General features: G+C 36.2%; 6 protein-coding genes across 9 annotated transcripts in view; 2 read left to right on the top strand and 4 right to left on the bottom strand.

The window, feature by feature from the left end:
* The first annotated feature begins 36 nt into the window (after window positions 1-36).
* On the top strand, window positions 37-3361 carry LOC149673564 (small G protein signaling modulator 3-like). The gene is made up of 8 exons (XM_089839158.1): window positions 37-243; window positions 402-642; window positions 708-975; window positions 1054-1373; window positions 1446-1560; window positions 1626-1743; window positions 1828-2259; window positions 2341-3361. The coding sequence occupies exons 2-8, from the start codon at window positions 427-429 to the stop codon at window positions 2657-2659; spliced, it is 1788 nt and encodes a 595-aa protein (XP_089695284.1). The 5' UTR covers window positions 37-243; window positions 402-426; the 3' UTR covers window positions 2660-3361.
* Window positions 3357-6378, bottom strand: LOC149673563 (pyruvate dehydrogenase protein X component, mitochondrial-like). The gene is made up of 9 exons (XM_089839174.1): window positions 6222-6378; window positions 5965-6048; window positions 5602-5893; window positions 5437-5532; window positions 5098-5372; window positions 4216-4277; window positions 4004-4162; window positions 3861-3925; window positions 3357-3782 (listed from the first exon to the last, which is right to left on the bottom strand). Exons 1-9 carry the CDS (start codon window positions 6331-6333, stop codon window positions 3521-3523), a joined length of 1407 nt encoding a protein of 468 aa, XP_089695300.1. The 5' UTR covers window positions 6334-6378; the 3' UTR covers window positions 3357-3520.
* A 38-nt stretch (window positions 6379-6416) lies between these two features.
* On the bottom strand, window positions 6417-7210 carry Chchd3 (Coiled-coil-helix-coiled-coil-helix domain containing 3). The gene has a single exon (XM_089839180.1). It carries the CDS (start codon window positions 7094-7096, stop codon window positions 6542-6544), a length of 555 nt encoding a protein of 184 aa, XP_089695306.1. The 5' UTR covers window positions 7097-7210; the 3' UTR covers window positions 6417-6541.
* Window positions 7211-7641: 431 nt separating this feature from the next.
* Window positions 7642-9761, bottom strand: LOC149673561 (FGFR1 oncogene partner 2 homolog). The gene is made up of 5 exons (XM_089839137.1): window positions 9627-9761; window positions 9259-9441; window positions 9033-9190; window positions 8708-8956; window positions 7642-8635 (listed from the first exon to the last, which is right to left on the bottom strand). Exons 3-5 carry the CDS (start codon window positions 9165-9167, stop codon window positions 8411-8413), a joined length of 609 nt encoding a protein of 202 aa, XP_089695263.1. The 5' UTR covers window positions 9168-9190; window positions 9259-9441; window positions 9627-9761; the 3' UTR covers window positions 7642-8410.
* RpL27A (ribosomal protein L27A) lies at window positions 9761-10791 on the top strand. The gene is made up of 4 exons (XM_089839139.1): window positions 9761-9901; window positions 10136-10275; window positions 10354-10528; window positions 10599-10791. The coding sequence occupies exons 1-4, from the start codon at window positions 9899-9901 to the stop codon at window positions 10725-10727; spliced, it is 447 nt and encodes a 148-aa protein (XP_089695265.1). The 5' UTR covers window positions 9761-9898; the 3' UTR covers window positions 10728-10791.
* A 293-nt stretch (window positions 10792-11084) lies between these two features.
* Window positions 11085-26783, bottom strand: part of LOC149673559 (cell adhesion molecule Dscam1-like) — a 103304-nt gene continuing 87605 nt past the window's right edge. The window contains exons 16-26 of one of the 4 annotated variants that reach the window (XM_089839135.1): window positions 22876-22946; window positions 21202-21439; window positions 19348-19446; window positions 18573-18758; window positions 17670-17963; window positions 16452-16631; window positions 15869-16221; window positions 14568-14631; window positions 13906-14080; window positions 12312-12402; window positions 11085-12234 (exon numbers count right to left, since the gene is read on the bottom strand). In XM_089839135.1, the coding sequence (XP_089695261.1) occupies window positions 12324-12402; window positions 13906-14080; window positions 14568-14631; window positions 15869-16221; window positions 16452-16631; window positions 17670-17963; window positions 18573-18758; window positions 19348-19446; window positions 21202-21439; window positions 22876-22946 (1739 nt within the window). In that variant the 3' untranslated portion in view covers window positions 11085-12234; window positions 12312-12323. Of the gene's footprint in view, window positions 12235-12311; window positions 12403-13905; window positions 14081-14567; window positions 14632-15868; window positions 16222-16451; window positions 16632-17669; window positions 17964-18572; window positions 18759-19347; window positions 19447-21201; window positions 21440-22875; window positions 22947-26783 lie in introns of those variants that run through there. The other 3 variants (XM_089839136.1, XR_016366878.1, XR_016366879.1) reach the window with 3 other exon arrangements.

Raw genomic sequence — 26783 nt, 5'->3', positions numbered from 1 at the left:
AAAACAGCGTAACTTGCCGGGTTAGGTTTGTTAGGTTTATTACCCATAGAAATTATTACGTATCTTAGTTACATGGCTTTTGAATCGAATTTCGAAAGATAACCTAATAGGCTAATCACGAGTGTAAAGTTGGCTTCCCAACTAGGCTTAGCGCACCTAATTTGAAAAGTTTGAATTTTTAAATAAAGTAAGGCCAAAATTAGTGGTTTAATCAATGTATTTAAGGACTAAAACAGAATATACGTAAGTCTAAATCGTTTTCTAACGTAATTCCGTAAGTTTAAGCTTAATAAAAAACCGTTAAGGCTAATTATACACCCCAGAGCAAATTAAGTCTTGCACAATTTAATTAAAGCGTCCCAATTTGAGTTACTAACCTTGAAATGGAAAATTTATATCAGAAATAATCGATGATTGTAACCGAAAATGGAAGAAGAAACGTGGGATGAATATGGTTTTGCTATTTTAAAAACGAGTCACATTGGGGGTCAACATGGCTTTACCAAGAACGGAGACGAACTGGAAGACGATCGGTGCCACCAATACTCCACTTCCATCGAAACATCCTCCGAATTATTACAAGCGTGGCAAGCGGTCTTAAAAAGATGGGGAAAGTACCGTAACTCGGTCAGACAAGAAAAAGTAGGTTGAAACAATCCTTTTCATCATTGTAAACATTGGGTCGAACCTGGGTAAGTTTCTTTTAGGTTCGAAATTTGGTTTTAAAAGGCGTTCCATCAGGTTGCCGTTCTGATTTATGGAGAAAAATGTTAGATCTCCCGGGATTACAAGCTTCTTCGTCCTTTAATTACGAAAATCATGTTCAAAAGCTACGGGACAAGATGGTCAAGTTTGGTGTAACTGAATATAATGTTCAAAAAGCTGAGCAACTTTTGGCTAACGTTAAAATCGAACAACGCACGAAAAAGAATAAATTAGACGTTCAAGCCATTAGACAAATACTTTTAGACGTTGGTGAGGATTAAAAACTGGCCCTAATTTGGTCTAAATTGACACTAGCTGTAACATCTTGGCAACTGAAAAATGTTTCAGGACGAAGTTACCCTACCCATCGCAATTTTTTCGTCAATAACGCGGATGGAATTGAAGGAAGAGCCATGCTCTTTCGAATTCTAGCCGTTTACACGATTTATAATCCGGCAATTAATTATTGTCAAGGAATGTCTTATTTGGGAGGCCTTTTACTCATGTTTCTTCAAGAGAAGGAAGCGTTTTGGGCTCTGGTGGCCCTCCTTGAAAGAAAAAAATACCTTTTTGGCTATTACGATTGCAAGTTAGAAAGAGTACAAGAATTGGCCAAAGTATTCCATAAAGTTCTTGAAAGAAAACTTCCCCAAATGGCCCAACATCTCGTAAAAAAACAAATTAAAAATGTTTAATTTCAAATACTTAAAGTTTTAAAACTTAATTATTATTTTTTTTAGGATAATTTGAGAATTGATCCATTGATTTTTGTTCCAAAATATTTCCTGTGCTTGTTTACAAATTTACCCTGTTGGGATTCGGTCTTAACCATTTGGGACCTCTTCCTATTAGATGGTAAATACTAGTTAATGAATTAGGTATAAAAATAGATAATTAATTAATTATTTTTGATTTTGTAGGAAGCGTAGTTTTATTCCAAGTAGCTCTGGCTATTCTGTCCTTATCTTCAACCAAATTGCTCAAAATAGACGATGTTAATAGAGTCATTCCAAGTTTGCAAAAAGTGCCTCATGAGTTGTGAGTTCAATTATTAAAAATCAGGGAAAAACCGGGGAAAGTAATTCCGTGATTAATTAATTAATTAATTAAAATACTAATTAGTTGCAATCGAGAATCATTGGTTTCTACAATCAAAACAATCAAGTTTGAAATCTGGGAGATTGAATGCATTCAAGCCATCATTCACGAGGAAGCCAAAAAGGAAAGAAAGTTGAATTCAAAGAATTTAAACGTTTCTTCTTCTTCTTCTTCAGCGACCACCAATTACGCGCGTAACAAATTAATGAAGTCTAGTCCTCCTAAAAGCGTTCTACAAAGATTGGGTCGCGTCATCATGGGAAGATACGCGTCCTCCAACACTTCCTCCACTCCCAAGAAGAAGGCCAGTAACAACAGTTCCGATAGCGAAACCAGTTTCGACTTTTCATCCGCGCACAAGTCAAAGAGAACTCCTTTTAAATCGGTCACCAATGCCTCACCAATACACGCCAATGGCATAAAAAGAGGCGCCAATCTGAAGAAATTAGTTGGAAGGTAGGTTAAGATTAAGACTTTAGTCCTCCTTGGAAGTCGGTAAGTGTAGTCCTACACTAAGCTTATGTTTCTTTCCTTCAGCTCCGCCAGTCTTCAACTGGCCTTCCGTCAATTCCAAACTCCATTATCGCGTCACGCTAGTCCTTGCGGAGCTGTGACGCGAAACAGCAGCGCAAATCGCAACTGCTTAAACGTTTCTCTTCCCCCAACACCCAGTCCCATGAGTCCCTTGGAATTGCAATCCTTTTCGGCCAAACAACGTCGTTCCCGTCATCGTACTCGCAGTTCCCATCAATCTACGGTCGCTTCCAAAACCCCTCAAAGGGCTTGGAGAAGTCCTAGTCCTTTGGAATTGCGACCTTTAGGCTTAAGAAGATCGGGGAGATTCTTAACTCCCTAAAAAAACTAACAACTAAGATCCTAAGCGACAATATTTTTTTACTTAAACGCCCAATGAGAAACTTTGTGCCAAAAAAAAAAATGTCTTAGAATGTGACGCACAACAATATTAACAATCATTTCCCCCCAAAAACGTCGCTAATTTCATCGTCAACCAAATAAAATGGCTTCCATTTTTAGGCCTAGGCTAAATTTGGTGGCAGCGTGGCATCCATTTAAGCCTTGGCTAAATTTGGTGGCAGCGTGGCATCCATTTAAGCCTTGGCAATCCCGGGTTACGGCACCAAAAACCAAAAAAAAAATAATTAAAAATAACTATTCTTCCGCTGAAAAACAAACCTTTAAAAACATAGTATTTTCATTACCATAAAGAAAAAAACAAAATTGCCTATATAAAATTAAATAATCTTTGATATAATATTTTATATCAAACTCTAGTAATTAGTAGACCTTTAACTAATTAGCTTTTAATTTAAAGAAATGCTTTTATTTTTATCCCCGCAAGTTGTTTTTAATTTAAATGACCGCCCCTCTCTTTGTGCCAAACGCGAAACTAATTAAAGCCCATCCATAATTGTGCCAATTAGTAATTAATTAAGTAATCTAGTATTTATTGCTAAGTAATTAATCAGCTTATTTCTATCGTGTGTATCCCAAAATATTTATAGAGCTATCAGAATAAAATTTTACCAAATACGTGAAATGTTTGTAAATAATTATTTATTATCCAAATTAATTAACCAAAACAAACAAACAAACTCTACAGAAACAAAATACGCGTCATTTGACTCATTTTCTTTTCTTCCTAATCTAACACCGAGATTTTCTTTAAATATTTAAACCTTAATTAGGAGTGAGTTAATTAATTAACCGATTGAGCTCTATTCTTTTCCGCATGCAATAATTGCGGGTTTTCAATCAAAGCCTTGAAAACTTCTAAGAAATCCGCGGCGTTTTGTTCACTAATGGCCCTTGCGTCATAAGAAAGGGTCGTGGTCATTTCAAGACCCTTTCCAGCGGCTGTGGCAACCGCTCGAGAAGCGCCAATGGCTAAAATGGCCGCTTGAGGTGGATTTATAACGGCGCTGAATTCCGCCACTCCAAACATACCCAGGTTTGAAACACTGAGTGGAATGATTTGCAGCCGTTTTAATATTTTTAGGCCAAAGGGAGGAAGTAAGAATGGGGTTCAAAGTTCAAACCTGAAAGATCCTCCTTGAAATTCGTGAGGTTGTAGTTTCCCTTGACGGGCTTTAGCCGCCAATTCCTATAAAAATTAATTTAAAAATAGTTCATTTCTGAACTGGTGGACGCCATCTTGAATTTAATTTTTGGTGTTACCCACCCTGACGTTCCTGGAAATGTCAGGAACTGATAAACGATCGGCGCTTTTAATTATTGGAGTAATTAGGCCCGTATCAGTGGCTACAGCTATAGCAATATCAATGCTCGACAATGGTTGGAGTGAGTCACCATTCATATTGATGTTAAGCGCGGGTACATGCTAAAATCAATGTGTTATTGTTTGGCCTATTTTTTGGGGAGTTTATTTCTTACTTGTAACGCTCCTGCCACCGCTTTTATTATGAAATCATTGACGGAAACAGCGATACCATCCTCTAAAAGTTGTTTACAAAGTTAAGCCTATTTTAGTCTAATTTTTGTCTATTGTTGTTAAGCCTAGTTTGGCCTATTTTTAGTTGAGCTTTTATTATAAATTCATCGACGTAAACCGCGATACCATCCTCTAAAAGTAGTTTACAAAGTTAAGCCTAGTTTAGTCTAATTTTGGTCTATTGTTGTTAAGCCTAGTTTGGCCTATTTTTATTTCAGCTTTTATTATAAAATCATCGACGGAAACCGCGATACCATCCTCTAAAAGTTGTTTAATGAGTTAAGCCTAGTTTAGTCTAATTTTGGTATATTGTTGTTAAGCCTAGTTTGGCCTATTTTTAGTTCAGCTTTTACTATAATATCATTGACGGAAACCGCGATACCATCCTCTAAAAGTTGTTTACAAAGTTAAGCCTAGTTTAGTCTAATTTTGGTCTATTGTTGTTAAGCCTAGTTCTAATTTTGGTCTATTTTTGTTAAGCCTAGTTTGGCCTATTTTTTAGTTGAGCTTGTATTATAAAATCATTGACGAAAGCCGCGATACCATCTTCTAAAAGTGGTTTACAAAGTTAAGCCTAGTTTAGTCTAATTTTGGTCTATTTTTGTTAAGCCTAGTTTGGCCTATTTTTTAGTTCAGCTTTTATTATGAAATCATTGACGAAAGCCGCGATACCATCTTCTAAAAGTGGTTTACAAAGTTAAGCCTAGTTTAGTCTAATTTTGGTCTATTGTTGTTAAGCCTAGTTTGGCCTATTTTTGGCTAAGCCTAGTTTGGCCTATTTTTGGCTAAGCCTAGTTTGGTCTATTTTGAAAAATCATTATTACCTTTCATTTTGAGCCTCAAGTCGACAACTTTAGCTACATCACTGTTAATATTCATATAGGCGTGAGGTATAGTTGTTTTTGATTGGGTTAATCTTTTAGCTATGACTTTCCTCATGTTAGTTAAAGGAATATCAACGTAATCTTGTTCAGGGGCTGCTGATGGTGATGCAGAAATGCTAGAAACTTTAGTAGTTGGTGCCCCCGCGTTCGCTGATGCCATTTCTTCACTAGTTTTTGGGGTTAGTTTATGCATTTCAATGTATCTCAAGACATCACTGTACAAAATGACAATTAAATTGATTTTTTCCCGTTAAACCCTGAACTAAAAATATTTCATACCCTTTCAAAAGGGCGTGATTAGGTCCAGTAGGCTGGACGTCACTAGCACTAAGTCCGTATTGTTGTAAGATTGTCCTAACAGCGGGCCCTAATTTCCTGACATTTTTTAACATTCTTTTAGATTCCGTAAAATCTCCAATTTTCTAATGTGTTTTATAAATTTACCCTTGTTTGTGATCTCCCACACTTTTTGGGCTTTGAGTTTGAACTGGAGCTGGGGAACCGGAAGGGGCAGCGGGTTGGGCTTCAGCAACGGGACTAATTACAGGTATTTCAACATCCTTCCAATCTTCTCCGGGTTCAACCATTAGAGCAATTAGAGTACCAATTTTTATGTCTTTAGTTTCGGAAGGCAATAAAATTTTAGCTAATATCCCTTCTTCTTCAAGTTCCAGAGAAACTACAGCCTTGTCCGTCTGTACTTCGCATAAAGCATCGCCGGGAGAAATGCTATCGCCTGTAAATAAACATTATCGAAGGGTAGGGGTAGGCTTCCTTCCGTCTTGTTCAATAAAGTTACAAACTTACCTTCATTCTTTAGCCAGGTAATTATAGTTCCTTCTGTCATAGTGGGTGATAAAGCTGGCATTTTTATTTCTACACCTTTAGTACCTTTAAAATTAAATATAGTAATTAATTAACTCAAGGGCATTAGGGTTACGAACGTTTGATTTCAATACAGATAGACCCGACTTAACGTTATTATATGGCCAAGGCTTACCAAAGACGATAGACTTTATGGTCCTTTTTGTCACAAATATTTTAATTGAGCTAAATTAACTTACCTAAAACGTTGGCTGAAGAATGAATATACCATTTTAAGGATTTATTAATAACTAAAGGCCGAAAAGATCGGAAAATCGCCACTTTAGCGAAGGAAGCGGCTAACGCTGCCATTTTAAAAATTAGAACTTGGCTGCAACTTTTCGTCTGCACTTGACTCTACCTTATTGGTCAGGAAAAAAATTAGAGACTCCTCATTGGTCAAAAACCAAATGATCCTTTACTATTAGCCAGTTTATACAATACAGCTTTTTAAATTTTAATTATAATTTTTTTTTCTATTGTCGTAACTCGAATACAATGTATGAAATAATTTTTAAAATTATCCCCTGCTAAGAATGACTTCGTTACGCTTCTGTTCTACGCATTTAACAAAATCAGAGACTAATGAAGAGCAGTTTAAAGATAGCTTGGCATTATCTTGGTAACATTTTAAGACTCCAGACTTGATATCCTCACAAACAGGGGCGAAACTTCTTTGCATGGATTTTTCCTCCACTTCAGTGACGGCAGCATTGAGCTTTCCTGTTACTATCTTGTACAGCTCTTGATTTTGATGTTCCAATTCTTCCAATTGAGACTTCCATTTGCTCTCAATGCTTTTAATCTCTTCCTCTTTTTGACGCCTGATTTGTAGGCTATCTAGTGTAGTAATACGATGGTGGCTTGGTACTTGTCCGGGTGACTCGTCGGAAGTGGCGAAATTAGGCCTAGTAGTAGTAGTTGCAGTTGGACTTGTTGTAGTTGCCCTTGACTCATTAACACCACTTTGCCCATCGCCTTTCAATCGGTTTACGACTGATTCGGAAACTTTAATGACGCCAACCGTATCTTCATTAATAACAGTAACTCTCCTGGTACTCGGAGAACCTCCCATCTTTATCTCGAGCTAATTATTAATTAATTAAATCAACTCAGAGTATTAACAACTTAACAATTGCTTTCGATAACTAGGCCTCGGTCTCTGAGTCTGGCAGTAAAAGCAGACGCTGTGTCGAGGACAGGGTGGGAAATAAGGCACTGGCACAGGGCATATGACCAGTTTAAAAATTAAATCGGAGGAGGGTCAGTGGTCCACGGGACCACTAAGAAAATTCTAGGGTAACCAGGGTCCAGACAATATCTTAACTATTCTAATCATCCACTTCTTTAGATTAGCAGACGACGCGCCCTGGTCATGGAGCAGTTTATTTATTCCAGGCCAGGGGGGGTTGCTGGCCCAATGTCCAGTTTTAAAAAAATCCTTATTTCCCACCCTGGTGTCGACTCCATAGAGAATAGAGATAGTCGACTCGAAGAGATTAAGACTTCTTATTGGCTGGGTTCCAGCAAAGAGGTTATAAAGCATAGGAGTAGAAGCCAAAAAGGAAAATTCCATGGAGCAATATTACAGGAGAAATAAATAAAACAAGAGACTCGATATTTGTTTGAGTATATATATATTTTGACATATTATACAATAGAATATGTGCTATATACATTTCCATGAATCATTAATTAAATTTAATTTAATTATTATTTATATTGTAATTAAATAAAGGAACAGTAATTTTGTTTTAACCTAATTACCTGTGCCATTAATTTTTTTGTACAAATAAAGAAATGTATCAATTCAACTTTAACCCAACCATAAGATAATTTTCACATAAACCACATATTTATTATTTATTTATTACTTATTTTTTTTTCTAAAACCTTATTTATTTTCATAATTTTTTGTTTGTTTGTTTGTTTGTTTGTCAAAAATTTAAATAATCCCATCTACTCTAAACTGCTCGAGAAATAGTTTTTTTTTTGAAGGATTTATAGTAGGTTCTTTAGAAGGAATTCCACTGTTATTTAGGAATGGTAGAATTATTTTAGTATTATTATTATTTCATTAGGAGGAAACCTACCGATAATTTTTAATTTAACTAATAGTATTTTTAATTAATTAAAGCAATGACTACGTGTGAAAAAACACTTAAATTCAAATGAAAATGATATCAATTAATATATTAGCAATTAATTAATTAATTATTAAAACCCTCCGTTAACTTCTCAATTAAATTTACCCGAGAAAATGAATTAAATTAAATAAAGAAGAAATATTTTGGGGGGAATAAAAAGGTTCCCAGGGGGTGATTTGGGGGGGGGGGGCTAAAAAAACCACATTTCTCTATGGAAATTGATAGTTTTATATTGGGGAGTATCATAAGTCTGTTTGTACGCTTTTATCACTTGTTTCTGGGCTGGTCAAGCACCTAATTGACCCAGCCGCGATGCTTATCTTCAAGAGCTCTCTTAAACCTTTGTTCTCCGTCATCAGCTGAGTTAATTTTTCCCGTTCTTGGCAATAGCTATTGTCATCTATTTCAACAGCTTTTTTCATGACAGCTGCCATTTCACATATTTTGTCAGCGCTCTTTTGTAGTTCCTTTAAAGAAATTGATGGTAATTGGGTTATCGTTATTGAGTGACTTCAGGGGGGTAAGGTTAGTACGTTTACCTTGGAGTTGTCTAATTTAACGCAAGCTTCTTCCACTTTGTTGGTCTGAACGAGTTTGGTGACTTGTTGTCTATATTTGGTCATGATGAGTTCCAGCGTGGATTGATGTTCTTCTAAGAGAGATCTCAATTCCCGGTTTTCTTGCTGTAGCTCCCTGATGTGTCTATTTTCTTGTTGAATATTTAAAATGAGAGCTGATCTTGGTCTTTGATTGGCAGCCATATTTAACTCGGCTAATTCCTCATTATACTAAAAGGATCGGGATGGTGAAACGCGGTTAAGATTGGGAGGCCCAAATAGTGGAGGTGTTTGTCGTTCAACAAACCTGTTTCATATTTTCCACAGTTTTGTTCAATGTTTGCGTTTGTGCTAAAAGAGTATCCGCCGAGTTATCGTGTTCCCTGAGCCTGGTCACTAGCCTCTTGGCATCACTCAGGATCTGCTGCACCGTTACTGACATGTTGCGCCAACCAGCTAGCAGTACTGCCATACATTGATGGCTTTAAAGCTTTCTCCCATCAATTAGTGTCTAAAAACTGGCATAATCTTACCTCCCTCCTGTCCCCAACCAAGCGCGCAGCAGTCGCGAAACAGTTTGTTTGGCCTAGTTCCTCTATGTTTCTAAAAAAACTAAAAATTGCCGAGCCTGGGTGCAATTTTTGTAACTCTTAGTTGAAGACAAAGTTTCCAAGGTTTCTTCCCTATTTTCTGGCTGGATCCTCATTAGGCCATATCTAAATTAAGGTTTAAAAAGTATATCAAGGTTTACCCGGCCTTTAAATTACTTTAAACCCTTTAAATACTCCAAATATCTGACATTTAAGCCTAATAGGTCAAGTACACAACAAGGTACACTTCCTATTTGAAAATTTAGGCCTAATTTCTACAACCCTAAAATTTTAATCGTAAGGCTACTTACTCGGATGGGATATTTTTTTTTCAGTTTTAATTACAATTAATTATTAATTTAAATAATAATTAACCGGAAAAGGTAAATAATTACTTCGAACAATTCCCGAACTCCAAAGTCCAAACTATAGGGGGCAAGAAAAAGGGGAAACGATGACGTAAATAAAGATCAAAGGTCAATCATCATCGCGCGCGCCATCTCTTGCCGTTATTTTAGATCTAATATTCTCTCCGTCTTCTCCATAGCGTGTTTATTGTAGAGCGTGTCAATACTTGGGAAACATGGTGAGTTATAATGCAAATCCTTTTTAATCGAGATTAAAATTAAGGAAAATAATAATATCTAATGTTAAATACAACTTAAAATAGTTTATTTACGTATCGAAAGATATATTTCAACCTTAAAATATAAAATATTCGTAATGATCGCGATAGAAAAACGCCACGCTTAAGCCTTGGACAGATAGATTAATTCGCCAGTACTTTGATTAAATACGATTTTAATTATCTTTTTATTAGTCAACCGGCAAGAAGAAGACCAGGAAGCTTCGTGGACACGTCAGCCACGGTCATGGACGTATTGGAAAACACAGAAAACATCCCGGAGGTCGTGGTAATGCTGGTGGTATGCATCATCACAGAATAAACTTCGATAAATAGTGAGTTTATTTTAACTTAAACCCCGTTAACTTCAACTTTGAGCTGTAGAACTTAATTTCTGATCATTTTACACCTAGCCATCCTGGTTATTTCGGCAAGGTTGGTATGAGAAACTTCCATTTGAGAAGGAACCAAAAATTCAAGCCTGTTATTAACTGCGACAAACTATGGACATTAGTAACGGAGCAAACTAGGCTAAAATATAAGAATGATAAGGAAGGAAAAGCTCCAGTTATTGATTGCAACCGAGCGGTAAGTTTCATTTAAATAATATTTTGAATATTTAATATTATAATTCTAATATTTGGGATCAATGTGACAGGGTTACTTCAAAGTTTTGGGCAAAGGAATTTTACCCAAACAACCCGTAATCGTGAAAGCAAAATATTTCAGCAAGGAAGCGGAAGATAAAATTAAAGCGGTTGGAGGATGTTGCATATTAACTGCGTAAAGAAACAATTTAATTGTGTATATATTGCCAACCGGAATTAAAAAAAAAAATAAAAAAACTCAAACATATATGTCAATTTATTTTTCACATTTGTAGTTTTGCACATAGGCCTATATTAAACTAATAATTAAATTAGCTGCTAGGGTCAACTTTGGGAATAACTTTGAAGATAATCATAGGTTGAATATCATTAAATAATTATTAGAAATCAAATAATTCATCTTAGCATAGCTTGTTTTGATACACGAACCTACCTGGGTGAATATGGTCGCCAGATGTCGCTATGGCTGGTTTGTACAAGCCTTGGCGCGATTTTTCAAACGCATACGCTACACAACTTGCTTCCAAACACACTAGTTTTAGTAAGCTTTACACATAGCGTGAAGAAACACATTGAGAAATTCAGTGAAAAATACATTTTTTAATACATTCTTCGTGTTTACAACAGAATAACATTCTACTATTTAGGTCATTGTAGCAACGAGCGTTGGGAAATATTTTGGGTACAATTTCAGTTTACCGGGAACTAATTTAAATTTAAAACTAAGTCTAATCACCCTCAAATTAGTCAAACAATCCAATTTCTATGCTGAAAAAAAGACTTCATTAATGAAAAATTAATCATTGAACTGTTAAAGCCATTAATTTCGACTATCAACCCGCCCTAAACGACTTTCGGGAATTATTTCTGAGTTATTAAGCCTAATTAGTTTAATTATAATCAATAAATAATAATTATATTAATTACTGTTTAAATATTCTACTTATGAGGGTGTTTAGCACGAATATCTATTTCATTTTCTATTTAAAAACAGTTCCCGCTAAACTGCATTTGTCCCAAAATTTGTACCGTTGCAATTATAAATGTACTAACAGTCACAAGTAAGACAGTGACATTTAAGTTAAAAATTAACGCGTAATCCATGATAGTTAAGTTTTCTTTAAAAATAGTCTCGCTTTTAAAACGTAATCTTGTACACGCACCATACCATACAAAAAGAGAAAACGCGGTCACTCTTCATCCCGGGAGAAAAGAGGTAAGATGGAGTTGAAATGATGATGGGCGACATGCGGCAATGAAAGTTTCCCAGTGTACCTCGCGCACGCCCCCCTACCCTTCGGAAGAGGCGATTGTTAAGTGCTGCCGCGTAGCGCCAATGTATTTCTATGAGAACTAGCTTCTTTTATTGAAGACACAGGGGGCATCCTTGACGTTTCCACCGTACGACCCTACTGAAACGCTGAGCATGCTGGGAGGACTTCGTTGCTGTAGATGGGGGCACAGACTACAACGTAATAGGTAGGGAGGTTTCTACTCCATCCCTATCTCTCTCTCTCCTTCAAGCTTCATCTGTACCTTGCGAGATAGCCTACCGTCAGCTGCAGAGCCGCTTTCACCAAAGTTTCAGGTACTGATGATGATAATTAGACTTATTTGCAGTTTTGGCAGATTCAGCGCGCGCGGTAATTATATAAACAAGATTTTCCTTTATGAATTAATTATAACCTAAAATATAAAAGAAAATGTCTCCTTATTATAAAGAGAGGCTTCAGTAGTTAATTGCGAAGAGAAATATTAAGTACTTCAAAAAATTGTCATAGTAGGCTTGATATTCTTGGGCAATCTACGTCGTCAGCCTCCGTTAATCGAATCGAACCTCGCCTCCGAACAGTTCTGTTTTGAAATTGGAAATAATTATATTTTAAACACTAGGTAATGCCATTTTTAAAACCTCCATGTCGCGAAAATAATTGCCTCTATTTCCTGGCATGAACTAGAACACTAAAACTCTAGGTTTCTTAAGAAGGCAGGGCGTTACACGATTGGTCGGAGGTGCTACTTACAGGACCAGATTAAAGGGGGGGGACGAAGGGGCACTGGCCTCCCGGCGCAAGGTTTGTTGGGGGTTAAACTATTCCCCCTTAGCAACATTTGCTGTTCTTTTTATTTCGGCATAAGGGGGCGCATATTATCTCGGCCCCTGGCTGCAAAATAGCTTAATCCGGCCCTGCTTAATTAAAATTATCTATGAAATATTAAACTAATTTGAATCTTAAAACCATTCGGAAGTTTCACTACGTAGCTTGGTTTTATAATTAGTAGAAAGACTCGATTAAAATCAGTTGATTTTCCTTTTCACTCCCAGTTTAATCATCTACTCTTATTTGCACATCAATTAAAATATGGATGCTTGGGCCATTTTGATTCTCCCTTGAAATTTTCATCCATCCAAGTCTTTGGAATGTTTTTTTAATTTTTTAGGCACTTTAGTCTGGTACCATTTTAACCAACGACCACGTTTAACGTCATTTGCAATTCCCATCGAAATTGCTTCAAGCGCGTTCAGCCTTTAGGGGATCTAAAGTGCTTTTGAAAAATTTAACCGAGTTAAGGTGTTGCTACCAAAAAGATAAAATGCTTCTATTTTTTGAACCCGGGGGGGGGGAAGAAGGGGGGCAATATTTTAACCGTAATATTTTATTCATGAAAAAAAATCAAAGTACAAGCTTTATCGGTAAAGTTTCTTGTCGCCCTTGGACAAATTAAACACGGAGATGTAAGTCCCATTATTATAAAAATAGATAAAATTCGCAGCTTCGGTTGTTTGGTAGTTTATTTAGCATTGATGGTGCTGAACTAAACAATGTTAATAATATATTTTCACGGATTTCCTTGAGAGTAGTGGCAATAAACGTGAACTACACGTAGAGAATAACGCGGTCTAGCGCAGGGACGTGCCAACGCTCTATAGGCCAGGCTTATCATAATATTTTTTTGTTCTTGGCGTCTGTTTTTCGGTTTTGTCTTCGGGAAAAAGATAAGGGAGAGTATATACAAAAAAACGTTATTTTTATCGGAATTTGTTTTCTTAAGAAAATCGCTTTGGGAAAAAGGTAGAATAGACGAAACAAAAGACAAGAAAACGCAACACAATAAAGTGTAGTGTGGTTGGTTAACGCTTCACTGACGATGGATGCTGCCGCTTAGCTTTATTGATAAAAGGACAACGATATCGCACCTATAAGACCCCCTTCTAAAAGAAAATTCTTAGGGGAAGGGGTAAAGAAAATAAACAACGTGTTTCTGTTTATGTAGAGATTTTGAAATACGTTGTAATATTAATTTGACAATTAATTATTGCCTTAAATGGTTGGGAAACAATATTGTTGGGTTCACCTTGGTTTTTGTGGTCGTAGTCTAGGTTCGCTTCTATGTCTTGCCCTTCTTTGTTGAGCTCGACTCGGTTTGTAACCAAAATCATGTTCGGAATCGACGAAGAAAGCTCCAATGTCCGTGGTTGCAGCGTTTCTAGGACGGTCGCAATATTCAGGCGGCAACTCTACAACAGCTTCTAAATTACCAAAGGAAATAGATTGCCGTTTTTCGGGGTTTTTGCTCTATTAAAGCCTATTTCATGTTAATATCATTTTTTGTTTGCAATACGCATGACGGATCGCGATTCATATCAAAAAGACTTAATTGGAATTTCCTTCGTGCACCAAGAACATAAGTTTATAAGGTATGGTCCATAAGTATGACTCTTCCTATGCTTCGTAATGCTAGAGACTTACAGCTCGAGATAACTAGTTCGAGAACGACAAGAGAGAATTGACTTCACTCGGTTTTTGCAGTTCATCTTCATGACTATTTAGTCTGTAACATCGCCTCGCCAGGCGTCGCTTTAGGAGAATTTATGACGTTTTAACCTACGTCACTTCATTAAAAGCTCCCAAACTTATGTAAAATATCTTATGAACTTATGCAGGAACGAACTTAACATTTTAAAGTAAGGCTAGCATTCCCGAAATTTCAACGAAATCTCAAGTTTACGTATTTACCTTGAAGGCACAGGCGTTCTGTTATGAAATACTTCTTATCTATCATTCTATCGGATATGCTACCCTGTGCGAAAGAAAGAAAAACAAAGAGTAATATGAAAATAGTTGCAATATTAATATTGAAATGAATGGTTTCCCATAGACTACCGTCTTCTCTATGTGAATATACGTTGTGTAATATTTAGTACAATGGTTTCCTATATAATATAGACGGGCTTTATGCCTTTTGGGGTTCAATTTGCCGCCATATTTTAAAATGGCGGCCAAAAATGTAATAAAAAATGTTCAAACGCAGCGTGACGGGCAAGGCTGGTAGTAACACTACATATTTTAAGGTTTGCAGTTTAAAGAAATACTAGCTATATGTCTGAAATTTTTGGAAACATAATATTCAATTTCCCATTTCTTTTTCCGAGCCGGAAGAAAAAATTCGAAAGCTTCCGAAAATGTATGTGATAAAATCTTTACGCGGAATTCGGAAAGGAAAACTGATATTTTTTTTTTCGGAAGCTCGGTTTTTCTTCCCGATTTATCTTTCACTGACAGGATTCTTTGAATAAATGGTTAAATACTAGAAAGGACAGCTACTGTCACGGAGGGAGACACGTCTTTAAAATTAAATTAGAAGAATCGCGACAACTTAAACCATAGAAATTCCTTAACTATATTTTCAAAGAACTCTAAAGAAATATTTTTTCAAATAAATTTAACACTTAAGAAATTCTTAAGCAATGTGGAAACTCGCTGTTAAAATGCACTGAAGCCAAAGTTATGCTTTTATATTAAGTAATGTAACCCATAGAGAAAATAGTAGTTCCACACAAACTTTCGTACCAAATTTGGGTACATAAAATGTTGTAAATTTTTTATGTCGTTAATTTATAAAGAATATGACAAAAATTTATAGCACGCAACAAATTACAAGGTTTAACTTGAGAACCGAGATCTTTTTGATGGAATTCTTTCCACTTTGGTATAGTTAAAATGACAAGTGACCATATTTATTGTTATCTGGAATGGGTGGTCAGTTCGGCTGGTGTCAGTGAACGCGCTCAATCAATATAAGTAAAAGACCCCGAGGTGGTAGTTTTCAAAATAACGCCACGCCTCTCCTCGGTCACGTGGTACCTCTTACGTATTTAAAATAATTCTTACCCATGCACCGGCAGATTCCTTTTTTATAGTCCTTTTAAGACGTATAGCTACATTCTGGGTCCCTTCGCCGCTAATTATTGGAAAGTAGTCGGTTCCCAAGCCCCTAAGTTTGACAGACGACAAATAAAAATGAACCCGCTAGACACCTCACTTGTTTCTGAAGGCACGTGGTGTTGGCGTCTTAAAAATGGAACGTCATACATGTGTTCTATTCTCTCGTGTGTTGTATGTTGATGACCAAGCGCGTTCTGGGCCTTCCAACTTAACGGATTATCCGCTACCGTAACTCTGCCGTCACCAACTGGGACACCATCACGTGTCGCCTCGTACTCGGAGTACATTGAAAGTCGACCCGTGGCGTAAGGCGACGGGTAATATAGTTCTTCCCTGCTCTGGGTTAATATTCGACCATCCGCCGTTGTCCGTGGATGTTTCTCCCATACGGTCATCGGAACAGTGTCCAAGTTCTTACTAACCTCTTGGTCTCTGACGTCATCACCTGTTTGATTGGGGAGAAAAAAATCGCAATTTACCATGGTATTGTACACGGTAATTTGTCATAGTAATGTTCACGTTAATTAGTCAGGGTAATTTAAACGGCAATTTACCATGGTAATGTAAACGGTAATTAGTCAGGGTAATTGTAATTTACCATTTTCCCTGGTTATTTACGAAAACGCTAATCACAGCAGTAAAAATCGAGTGTTTTTTGGTTTTTGTAAGATTTACCTTGCTGGTAATTGTTAGCGTCGGCGTAGGTGTGATTGCGTCTCTTGATGAGAATGACGCAAGAAACGGTGACGATTAGAACAAGAATAACTGTGGTGCAGACGATGGGGATTATAATCTTTAACTGTTGGGCCAATTCTCTTCCTGGATCTGGAGACATTGCCAAAGGAGGGACGGTCCCTGTTAAATGAAATTGAAAACGGTCATATTTTACGGATAGCCCCTTAAATTTATTTAAGACAAGGATTTCTAATTTAATCCCTAAAACACTCAAACAAATCATAACTCGAAAACAGTGACCCATGTGGCAAAATCAAATTTTCATTTTTGACTCAAAATCGCCCAAAGAACATCCCCCTTAATTTATGTCAGACTTATCAGAATCAAAAGTTATTAGACAGAAAATAGCAATTAAACAATTTACGATCTGTATATAAGTTCTGGAATTACTCGTGTCTTTTCCCAGCTGCCTTTGCGGTAACTTCGCTTTCCTTAGTTTCAACTTAGGTCTGAATTTATTATGTTTACGTGCTATTAAACACCAAGTAACCAACACATTAAATTATGTAAGAAATTGATGAGGCTTATAAATCATTCAACGAACGTTAAAGTTCCCCAAAACCGATTTTAGGAAACTTTAAACTTTTGCAAAATATATATATTCGTTATTTTATAATGCAGGCAATTAACCATTAATGGACGTGCAGGGAAGGCCGGCCTCCGATCTAATATATACAATGTTAATTACTTTGTAAATTACGGAAGATGGATAAACTAGGCTTTTGTATAGTCGCGTGTTAAAGTTTCGAAGGTGATTTCGACAAAGTTTAAATAGAGATTTAATAAATCAAGAACGTGCTTTAAAAGGCGTGCGATCTCAAGAATTGGGTTTCAATCAAAGGACCAACGACACTAAAAACATTAAAAATTTTCTGAATCGAGCTTTAAATAAAATGACTATAGACAATCAATTTTTAACGGTTTTAGACTTATAATGCAGGGTGTTTCTGTAAAAGAATCCAATATTAACTCGAAAACAGTGACCCGGACAGCAAAATATCATACATAGAACAATTTCAACTCAAAATTGCCCGAAGAACATTCCCCATTAATTTATGGCAGACTTATCAGAAACACGTATTATCGAGAGCTTTACGATAAACCTCTACGTTTTATTGTAATTTAAAACTAAGTTATGTTGAATATTAATAAACGTACCTCCCGCTAGAGTTAATGTTGCAAAAAGATACTCCGCTTCGGTCGAACCAGCGTCGTTATGAGCAGTCATCAAGAGAGCGTACCACGTGGCATGGCTCAGGTCACCTATCACTACGAATTTTTGAGCGGGTAATATATTATTGGATAGTAGTATCCATTCTCTTTGGTCACGGGGCTTGTACTGCACCACGAAAAAGGTGATGGGACAAGTTGAACTCTCCCACGAGGTCAGATGAAGGGTCACGGCGCTCGAGTTACTGGATAACAGATCTGATTTGTCAGGAGCCAGAGGAACTATTATGGATCGAGACAAAAATAAACCCCAATGAATTATGAATTTAGAACAACTTAAACATGAATATTGATTAAACTTAATCGGGACTCAAGACGAAATTTCGGGTAGGGGACGTAAATAACTAACGGAGAAGGAAAATGGTAGCTGTTGACAAAGACTAAATATATATTTCCATGAATATTGATTGGACAAGCAACCCTTGTTTTGCTTTTTATGGCTTTTAAGAATTCTTAGCCTGGCATCCCTGTAACTTCCCGTTTTAGAATATTAATGGATACAATGTGTTCAATGCGCAAATATCACATTAATCTGTTTTATTTTGGTATCATATTTAAAATCGAACTTCTTAGTCTAGCAGCTCTGATACTTTGAACTGCATTAAATAGAAATGCGTTCAGTGCATAACATTACGTAAATCGATTACATGTAAGTAATTAAATTTCTGTATTAAAGTTCAGGCTGAGGCTGCCCCTACTCTATGGGTAAACCAACCCAAGTTTTCTAAAATTTAACGGGATAGAGCCGAGCATGCCATTTCGTCTCCTTTTAAAGTTACCTCCATGCTGTTAACAACGCTCGACCGCGTTTTAAAAAAAATCAATCCTTACCATTGCCGTCGGTTTTGGCGGTGACGACTTCGCTAGGTTGACCCCTACCGGCCGAGTTAAAAGCCACGATATACAGTTGGTACCTTTTACCGCATTGCAAATTTTGAGCGTAGAAAGAAGACCTCTCAGCGGGGATGGTCACTTCGTCCCATTCCGAATCTTCCGTCTTGTGAAATAAGATGTAACCTAGACGGTCAAAGATGGGTGAAGAGAGATAAAGGGGAAAGAATCGTGTACAGTGTTACTGACTCAATCGTGAAAATTAGTAATTAGATCCAAGAGGGATTCGAGTCTTTCATGGAAATAAGTTGTTACCCTCTTTGCTAATTGAGTTAAGATACCCAACTAGTGTTTAGTCCTTTCCTTTGAACCGTCTCAGTACGTGTATTCGTGCATTTCGAGACTGGTTCAAAGAAAGGGTTTCAGGGTGTATCAGTGTTTCCCAGACGCTAGCTGTGTCGTGAGATTTGAAAATAACCAAAAAACGGGTTCATAAACAAAATAACTGAATAAATCTGTAGCACGTAGTTGGTACTCGTTCATTAACTCTTTTATTGACTTAAAATAATTATTGACTCACTGTCTCTAGGAGTCTAATCTATTGACCTTGTTTAACATAAAAATAAATAATGGTCGTACAGTAAACATTGTTCAAAATTAAGTCCTATGAAATGCAAAAACTTGACGTGAAATTAAGATTTGTTATATATTTTATTGAATGGATACTATGAAACTATTTTGAAAGGACATTTAAAGAGTAACTGACAAATTTTACCTCCAACTGGCTCTCCGTCCTCTTCGAGATTGTCCCACTTGACATGAATCGAAGTTGAGGTTGTTGACACGACAGAAAGGCGTGGCGCTTTAGGCGGATCTAGAAAGGAAAGACAATTCAACCCACATTATTTATTTTCCTAATAAATCTAGTAGAGATCATTGATGAAATCAGGAACAAAAGTGACATGATATATTACTGAAAAAAACGTGTACGCCGTACTGTGACGTAAAATTTGATCCCACGACAAACTCTGGCTGTACGCGTGCAAATATCCTTCCAATTATGCAGGGTGTTTCCAATAAGTCTGGTATAATTAATTGGGCGATTTTGAGTTCTATGATACTTTGTCGGCCTGGGCAGTGTTTTCGAGTTATGACTTGAATTCTTTAGGGATAACCCCTTAATTAAATTATAATTATCTTTAAGTTTCTTAATTAAATGTAAGGGGTCATCCGTAAGAAACTCTACTATTAAATTGAAAACAGTGACCCGGGCGTCAAAATGGAGATAGAAGTTACATTTTCGACTCAAAATGGCCCAAACAACATCCCCCATTAATTCTGGCAGACTTATTAGAAACACCCTGTATACTTATTAATATTATAATAGGGCTATGCTATGATATAGACATTTCTAAAGATCTATCCCAATCTTTGAAAATGCCTTTAAAAATACCTCACTTCTTTTGAGTGTTTGTGAAGAAATGAGACTTATTTTAAGTGCTAGTGGTGGTTTGGTTAAGAAAAAAGAAAAAAGAAAAAACACTCTTGAAGTATCTAGGAACTCCTTCTTCATCCCTGTAATTTTTTTCCAGCTGATGAAACTACGGATAGTCATTTTCTTTTGGGTTGAATGCGTTTTTTCGCTCGACGGTTTTATATATATGTATGTACGCGAAGAACCGACTAATCGAGGCATTTGCGAAAGGAGAAATGGAACGGTTGAGAGACTTATTTCAAAAAATACCGAGGGGATGCATTACAATTATTTTTGTTTAAGTACGCTAGTTTTACAGGTTTATTGACTGCCGTATTTAAAAAATACACCCTTTAGAAAATCTGGTGGCGAAATTTCAAGTGCCGAACCTCCAGGGGTAAAACTGATAATGTATTTTCTACGGGTCCCTGTAAAACATTTGCCCGCAATACTTCAGTGTACGACAATTTAAAAATATTCATATCTTCCTTAATTCTGTACCGATTTAGATGTTTTTGGAATCAAATTGAAGCCCAAATTACGATCTACATTTACTGATAAAAATGTCACGTGAAAAATATAAAAAAGCGCGAAACTTCGCCATTTAAAACAAGGCTTAAGAATTTTTGAATGCACTTGTTACCCTCTCGGTAAATAAAGGAGCCTTTGACTCCATTAACGAGACGCTCACGAATGATACTAAGTTCTTTTTCGGACAGAAAAGGGTACATTAATAATTTATATCAAAGTTGGCGTCACTCGGGAGCTGACCAACACCAACAAATATTTTTATCCGTTTTTACGGGATAACCCCCGGTACCGTATTTAGTCCGTGGGCTGGGACCTTTTACGTGTAGGAGTAAATGAAGTTGGGGAGGGTACGTATTGTAACAGCTTTTCAGACTGGAAATCGTAATTATTAGCTCCAATAAGGGGAGAAATGGGAGTAAACTTATCACGTGGCCAGTGCCACCAGATTTCCCGCAAACTGCAATCTCGCAAGAATATAACAATACTATACTTCCTTAGGAAATATATTACTCGCGTCTGGTTTAGTAATCCTTAGCTGACGGACTACATATAGGGGAAGACTGGGTTCGCAATGACACGAGGGTTTACGAGCTTTTAACTTAAGTGGCATTTGTTGTCTCTTACCAAACTCCAAGGTTTCCTCGAGGATTTCTGCGGATGTCGGTCCAGCCCCTTTGGCGTTGAAGGCTTGAACGACCACGATGTATTTGGTGTGCCGTTCCAAGTTGTTTATTTCGCATTCCTGCGTACCCGTGTCCCGTACTTCGACCGTTTTGTAGCTGAAAGGTTCGGTGCCCGCGAATGGCTTTACTCCCACGTAATATCCCTGCACCGTTCCCTGCCAGTCCTTTTGAGAGGGAGGCTAAATCAACAAAATTAAAACCGGGAAACGTCGATTAAAACTGCTGTTGAATTTAGATTCGGAACCGACTTCTAAAATTAAAGTAACGAGAAATACATAGGATCGAACTACAGCCCCGCTTGTAAAAACAGATCAGGGAAAGACTGGAGCTTTAAAAATGCGTTTAAATGAGCAGGGAATTTTGAAAAATAGGCGAAAATTGGCAGGGAAACTCGAGGGATTTTGGGTGAAAATGGGCCGGCGAATGTTTTAACATTGTCTCATTTGCTTCTATATATTTCAGCTGTTAAAAGACCTAGGTTGAATTTGTAATGCGAGTTAGTTTAAGGGCCGAGGCGTTAATGAGGATTTGAAATGGACCCTTAGACTTTTCCCCCTCTCGCTAAAGAGAAGTAATTTTCTTTTTAAATCATTAAGAAGTAAGTTTATTTAAGGAAACTCAAACACTAAGGAAATAGGAATTTAATATTACAACTAAGGAAAAATAGTAATAGTATTCTCGCCGTTCCTTAATTCAAATCAGTTCTATAGATACCACAAATGTGTTATAGATCTCAGAAAAAGGTTCGTTTTCTTTGTATGTTTGTTTGTACTTTATGATAGTCACAAATCGTTACAGAATTTGAAACAATCTAATCCTTTGTTTATATCAGTAACACTAGGGGATGGTTCATTAAAAGTGGTTTGGTTGAGTTCTAATCAAGGTTGGGATGCAGCCAAACCCCAAGCCATTAAGACTGTTAAGAACGTCATATTCTAGACCACCGTAACTATTTAGCTTTATGAATGACCTCTAGGCTAACCAGGGAGAAGTTGAAAAGGAGATGATTTGTACTCGTTTTTAGACCGACAACAGTAATTCTGAACTCCCATAACGCGAGAAAAGAGGGCGAGGGGACTTGGTTATCGCTTATCATGTTGCAAGGGGAATCAGTACAGAGCTCCCTCTAAATCTAACTACAAACTGCCCTCTCGTGAGAATCTTGATAATCAGAATAAAAAGCGTCGGTTTGCGTGTATTTGTGTGAGTACTAGCTTCGTTATTAAGACACAGAGGGCACCTGTATCGTACACCGAGGATGTTTGGGGGAGAAACATCGTTGCCGTTGAAGGGGGTAGAGAGGTAAAAGAGATTTCCTCTCCATCTCCCTCTCTCTCTCTCTCTCTCTCTCTCTCTCTCTCTCTCTCTCTCTCTCTCTCTTCTCCAAAATGTAGGTTCATCGTTTCGCCTTTTATTAAAATGCTTTTTGCTATTTCCGGCCCGACTGTTTTCAAGTTTTATATTAAACAGCAAAAAAAGGGAGTCGAAAAGATTGGAGAAACATAAAGATAAGCGAAAAGAAAAAAAAATAAGAAAAATAAGGGAAAGAAATTGCATTCAGGAATGGAACGAAATAAGAGAGTAAAAAATCGATATAGTGTAGAATTATATTTACCTTCCAAGAAACTTGCAAAGATTTGGAACTCGTAGCCGTCACTCGAATTTCTTGCGGAGGTCCATTGGGAGCTGCAAAGAAAGAAAAAAAAAAAAGACGCAAAAATCAAATATAAAACGATAAAATTATTTGATAGATAAATTGTAAAAATAAAATAACCTCCGAATAGAATCAAAATGTTTTAACTGAAATTCCTTTTGAGTTGCGCTTAAAAATTGTGTAAATAATTTTAGCCGAACGTTTATAGTTAATTTGTACTAGGCCTACTAGGCCTTGTGCTCTGCTCAGCGTAGTAACCCGGTGTTTGCTGACTTGCTACTAATTTTTGTGCTGGGTAAAATTATTTACAAAGAAACTATAATGTTTTCCCTGCAAATTTACTAACATTAAGTAATTTTATGGGAGTGATAATGAGATTTATACATCAAATATTAAAAATTCCGAGTTACGACAATTTTTCTTCCATTCAAACTCAAAATGTCCCCATCCCCCTTTGCGACAAGAGTCTTTTTATGGGAGATTTGGGAGAAGGGGGGTTGGGAAAAAATTTGCATGTTCATCCGGTATAAAATTGTCATATAATTCCGGAAAAGAAGGCAGGGCAAATGACGGAAACGGAACGGAATCGAGTAATCAAATTGTGTCTACTATAAGGGATAAGACTCTTCTTTTTTAATATGCTTCCGCGGTTTCATTTCCGGTTGCATTTAGAGGAAATGAAAGTGGAATTTGCTGCTGCTGGATTCCAATTCCATTTCAATCAAGAAGAACTAGTGTACTATACGAGAAAATATAAATATCTTTTCATTTATTTTAGATTATTTTCTATTCTTTTTATACAGGGTGTTTCTGATAAGTCTGCATCCATAAATTAAGGGGGATGTTCTTTGGGTGAACGATTTTGAGTCGAAAATGTAATTTCTATCTCCACTGCTTTCGAGTTATGATCTTAAGAGTGTTTTAGGGTTGACCCCTTAATTAAATTAGAACTCATTCTCTTTCAGTTTCTTAATTAAGTTTAAGGGGTCATCCATAAAATACTCCATCCAATCTTAACTCGAAAACAGCGTCTCTTAGTGCAAAATGGAGATAGAAGTTACATTTTCGGCTCAAAATTGATTTCCTAAAGAACATCCCCCCTTAATTTATGAATACCAGACTTATCAGAAACACCCTGTACATATAATTACTCATAATGAGCGCCCAGGCCAAACTCAAATTGTTTTACCAAGGAAGCAAAACTTGTTTCGCAGCTACGTTAATTTTAAACTAATGTGGCCAAACAATATTTTCCTAGAATGATATTTGATTTATTTCTATATAAAAAAGGGGATTTCTTATAATTTTAACGAAATACGATTTCAATCCGATCGAATGGAAGTTAATGAGTCGAGATTTTTAAATTTCTTGAAATTTGAGTTCAAGTGATTTGGTTTTGGAATTCCCGGAGGATGAAGATTCAAGATCCCCCCTTGACTGATTTGTTATTCAAGTTTTCGATGTGGAAAATGGGGCGTCGATCTATACTCACTGTTTTCCCAATAATTTCATATATATAGGCATAAATTTGATCAATATTTTCCCCGTTTCCTTTATACCATCGAGGATGAGCGGATATTACCATAGTTACTCGACTTAAATGGTTTAGGAACTCTTAATATTGATAAGGGTTAGAGAAATTTTCTCATTACTTCTTTTAACTTTAACCGCATGCCCTTCAGGGTTGCTACTAATTTGTTATTGGAGTATCTTATAGGTTTGGAACTGTAATGATCACTGAATCGAACAGAAAACTACAAGCTTTTAAATTTTAGAGTGTTTTTATTGCGATGGAATTGAACTCACACAAATAACTGGCAGGCAACACTTGTTAGCACATTTTCAATTCATAATAATAATAATCGTAATAGTTTGGTTTCCATCACAATTTCAAATAATTTTCAAATTCAAATTCCAAACTGCAAGATTTTCCTGTGTTTAATTCGATGACCTAATAGGAAATTTGTCATTGATAAGAGTATATTTAAGAATATTATTTATTATAAACAAGTCAATACTTAATTTGGAAATTATTTAAAAACATTTATTGTTTAAAACTTTGTATTGTTCAACGTTGCAAAAACATTTCCTATTCAGAAATCAAATTCCCCAGCATTTCCCTGATATTTTAGGTTCATTTCTACAATTCCCTGACCTTTCCAGATTGACCTGTGAGGCTCTGACAACCTTAAAAGTGTAACATATAGGGAGTAGGTCTTTCCCTTAACCATTTTGTTCAAGGAACCATGGGTCCAGCTTATCAAATATATATATTCTTTATTTTTAAGACATGTTTCTTTCTCCAAAAATCTTTCGCATTTTCGTTGACGCCTGAACGCGTTTTTGATAGAAAATTCTTTATTGATTATATAGAAATCTTTTTTTTGGGCCCCTTGGAACGGACTCAGTTTAAAAGCAGCCCTACTTACCGTCGAATTTCAAATAGATGGATATTTTTTCAACTATATAAGCTTTTTGTTTTGCAAAAAAATAGCACAAACAGTTTAATGGTTAAATAAATGGCTAATAAACTTACTGGTTTGCGATTGCTTTCATGAATAAATAAAGAAATGTGGTTTAAAATTTTACTTTCGTCAGGAACACATACAGCTAATTGGAATAATATCCTTTGTTTAATTTCTATGCGGGTTTTTGTGGGCCGGCCTTAAAAACTTACTATCCGTCATGCCTCACAATTCTGACGTTTCTGGATATCCGCCATTTCATAATTTCAAGATGGTTATAACGGATTGGGAAGAAATATTTCTTAGTGCGTAACTACATACTTAAGAATAAACTAACGTTATTGCAAAATTACTAGTGTTCAGCTTTCTAGCTGGGTAAAGCAATTTTGACTGTACGTTGATTATCAGTCAAAATTAACTTATTAGAAGCAAATTTTAAATTGCCTACAGATGGTAACATTCCGCAATTAATATAGGGCATGCCTCGAAATTTCCCAGCATTCCTCTGACTAATTACTATACCAAAAGTGAAAATTAATTTTCATCCGACATTATTAATGATATCTCTTCATAATATTATAATAATTTTAACTGCTTAGCAATTCAAGCTTTATGACAGAAATTCAAGAGTAAATAATTAGCGAACAAATACGTTTGATTGGTTAAAGAGTATAATTAGTTACGAATCTTAATTGTTTAATTGAGAGTTCATCGTCACGCCGTCGGTGAATGCTTCGAACAGATCTCAGATGATTTTGATGTAAGAGATTTTGATTAATGATTTCAGCGGCTGCTGCCCAATATATATTGATTTTGTCCCTTCCAGTAATATTTAACGGGAATTTATAGGTATTACCTTCTACTATATTAAAGGTATAATGAAAAGGTCAGAGTTCGAAATTAAATTAAATTAGCTCAAGTAACAATGGTAACAAAAATGTTTTGTAAATTTATCATGGTAAAATATAAATTACTAAATTACAGACACTAAATATCAAACACGTCCTATATGTTACGCAAGGAATATTTCTAATTTTATAACTGACATAATAAACTACAAAACAAATAAAAATAAATATTACCCTCTGTTAAAATCCTAAAAGCAACAAGACATCCATAATTAAAAATAATATAAAGCAACGTCAGTTAATTTCCTTGTAAACTTTCTAACACGAAGTTAATTGCGTTTTTCGACTCCCGCAATATTCCTTCCTTTAGTACACTGATGTTCATTCACGTACATTTGTACAGCGCTACTTTCATTCTAATGCCATTTTACATTGCAAATCCTTGCGCCTTACCTTCATTAATATTCACAAATTTGCTTGTATCGAGTCCCGCAGTCTTACTTCGTTTAGTATATTAATGTACAACTAAACCTACTCGACACTACTTTCTTTCTTA

This window comes from Phalangium opilio, unplaced genomic scaffold (genome assembly GCF_054372755.1).
Source record: "Phalangium opilio isolate 3A_F unplaced genomic scaffold, DU_Popi_V2 ptg000048l_1, whole genome shotgun sequence".
Taxonomy (NCBI): domain Eukaryota; kingdom Metazoa; phylum Arthropoda; class Arachnida; order Opiliones; family Phalangiidae; genus Phalangium; species Phalangium opilio.
Note: the sequence above shows the minus strand (reverse complement) of the source record. Positions and strands in the feature narration are given on the sequence as shown.

Bases quoted from the DNA above. Each gene is read 5' to 3' on its own strand.
- LOC149673561 (XM_089839137.1), bottom strand. From the start codon at position 9,167: ATGTCAGTAACGGTGCAGCAGATCCTGAGTGATGCCAAGAGGCTAGTG. The intron at 8,957-9,032 runs GTTTGTTGAACG...CGATCCTTTTAG, and splicing joins CTGTGGAAAATATGAAACAG to TATAATGAGGAATTAGCCGA. The intron at 8,636-8,707 runs GTAAACGTACTA...ATTTCTTTAAAG, and splicing joins TTAAATTAGACAACTCCAAG to GAACTACAAAAGAGCGCTGA.
- LOC149673563 (XM_089839174.1), bottom strand. From the start codon at position 6,333: ATGGCAGCGTTAGCCGCTTCCTTCGCTAAAGTGGCGATTTTCCGATCT. The intron at 5,894-5,964 runs GTAAGTTTGTAA...GTTTATTTACAG, and splicing joins TACCTGGCTAAAGAATGAAG to GCGATAGCATTTCTCCCGGC. The intron at 3,926-4,003 runs GTGGGTAACACC...TAATTTTTATAG, and splicing joins ACATTTCCAGGAACGTCAGG to GAATTGGCGGCTAAAGCCCG.
- Chchd3 (XM_089839180.1), bottom strand. From the start codon at position 7,096: ATGGGAGGTTCTCCGAGTACCAGGAGAGTTACTGTTATTAATGAAGAT.
- RpL27A (XM_089839139.1), top strand. The intron at 10,276-10,353 runs GTGAGTTTATTT...TTTTACACCTAG, and splicing joins AGAATAAACTTCGATAAATA to CCATCCTGGTTATTTCGGCA. The intron at 10,529-10,598 runs GTAAGTTTCATT...TCAATGTGACAG, and splicing joins TTATTGATTGCAACCGAGCG to GGTTACTTCAAAGTTTTGGG.
- LOC149673564 (XM_089839158.1), top strand. From the start codon at position 427: ATGGAAGAAGAAACGTGGGATGAATATGGTTTTGCTATTTTAAAAACG. The intron at 976-1,053 runs GTGAGGATTAAA...AAAATGTTTCAG, and splicing joins ACAAATACTTTTAGACGTTG to GACGAAGTTACCCTACCCAT. The intron at 1,744-1,827 runs GTGAGTTCAATT...AATACTAATTAG, and splicing joins CAAAAAGTGCCTCATGAGTT to TTGCAATCGAGAATCATTGG.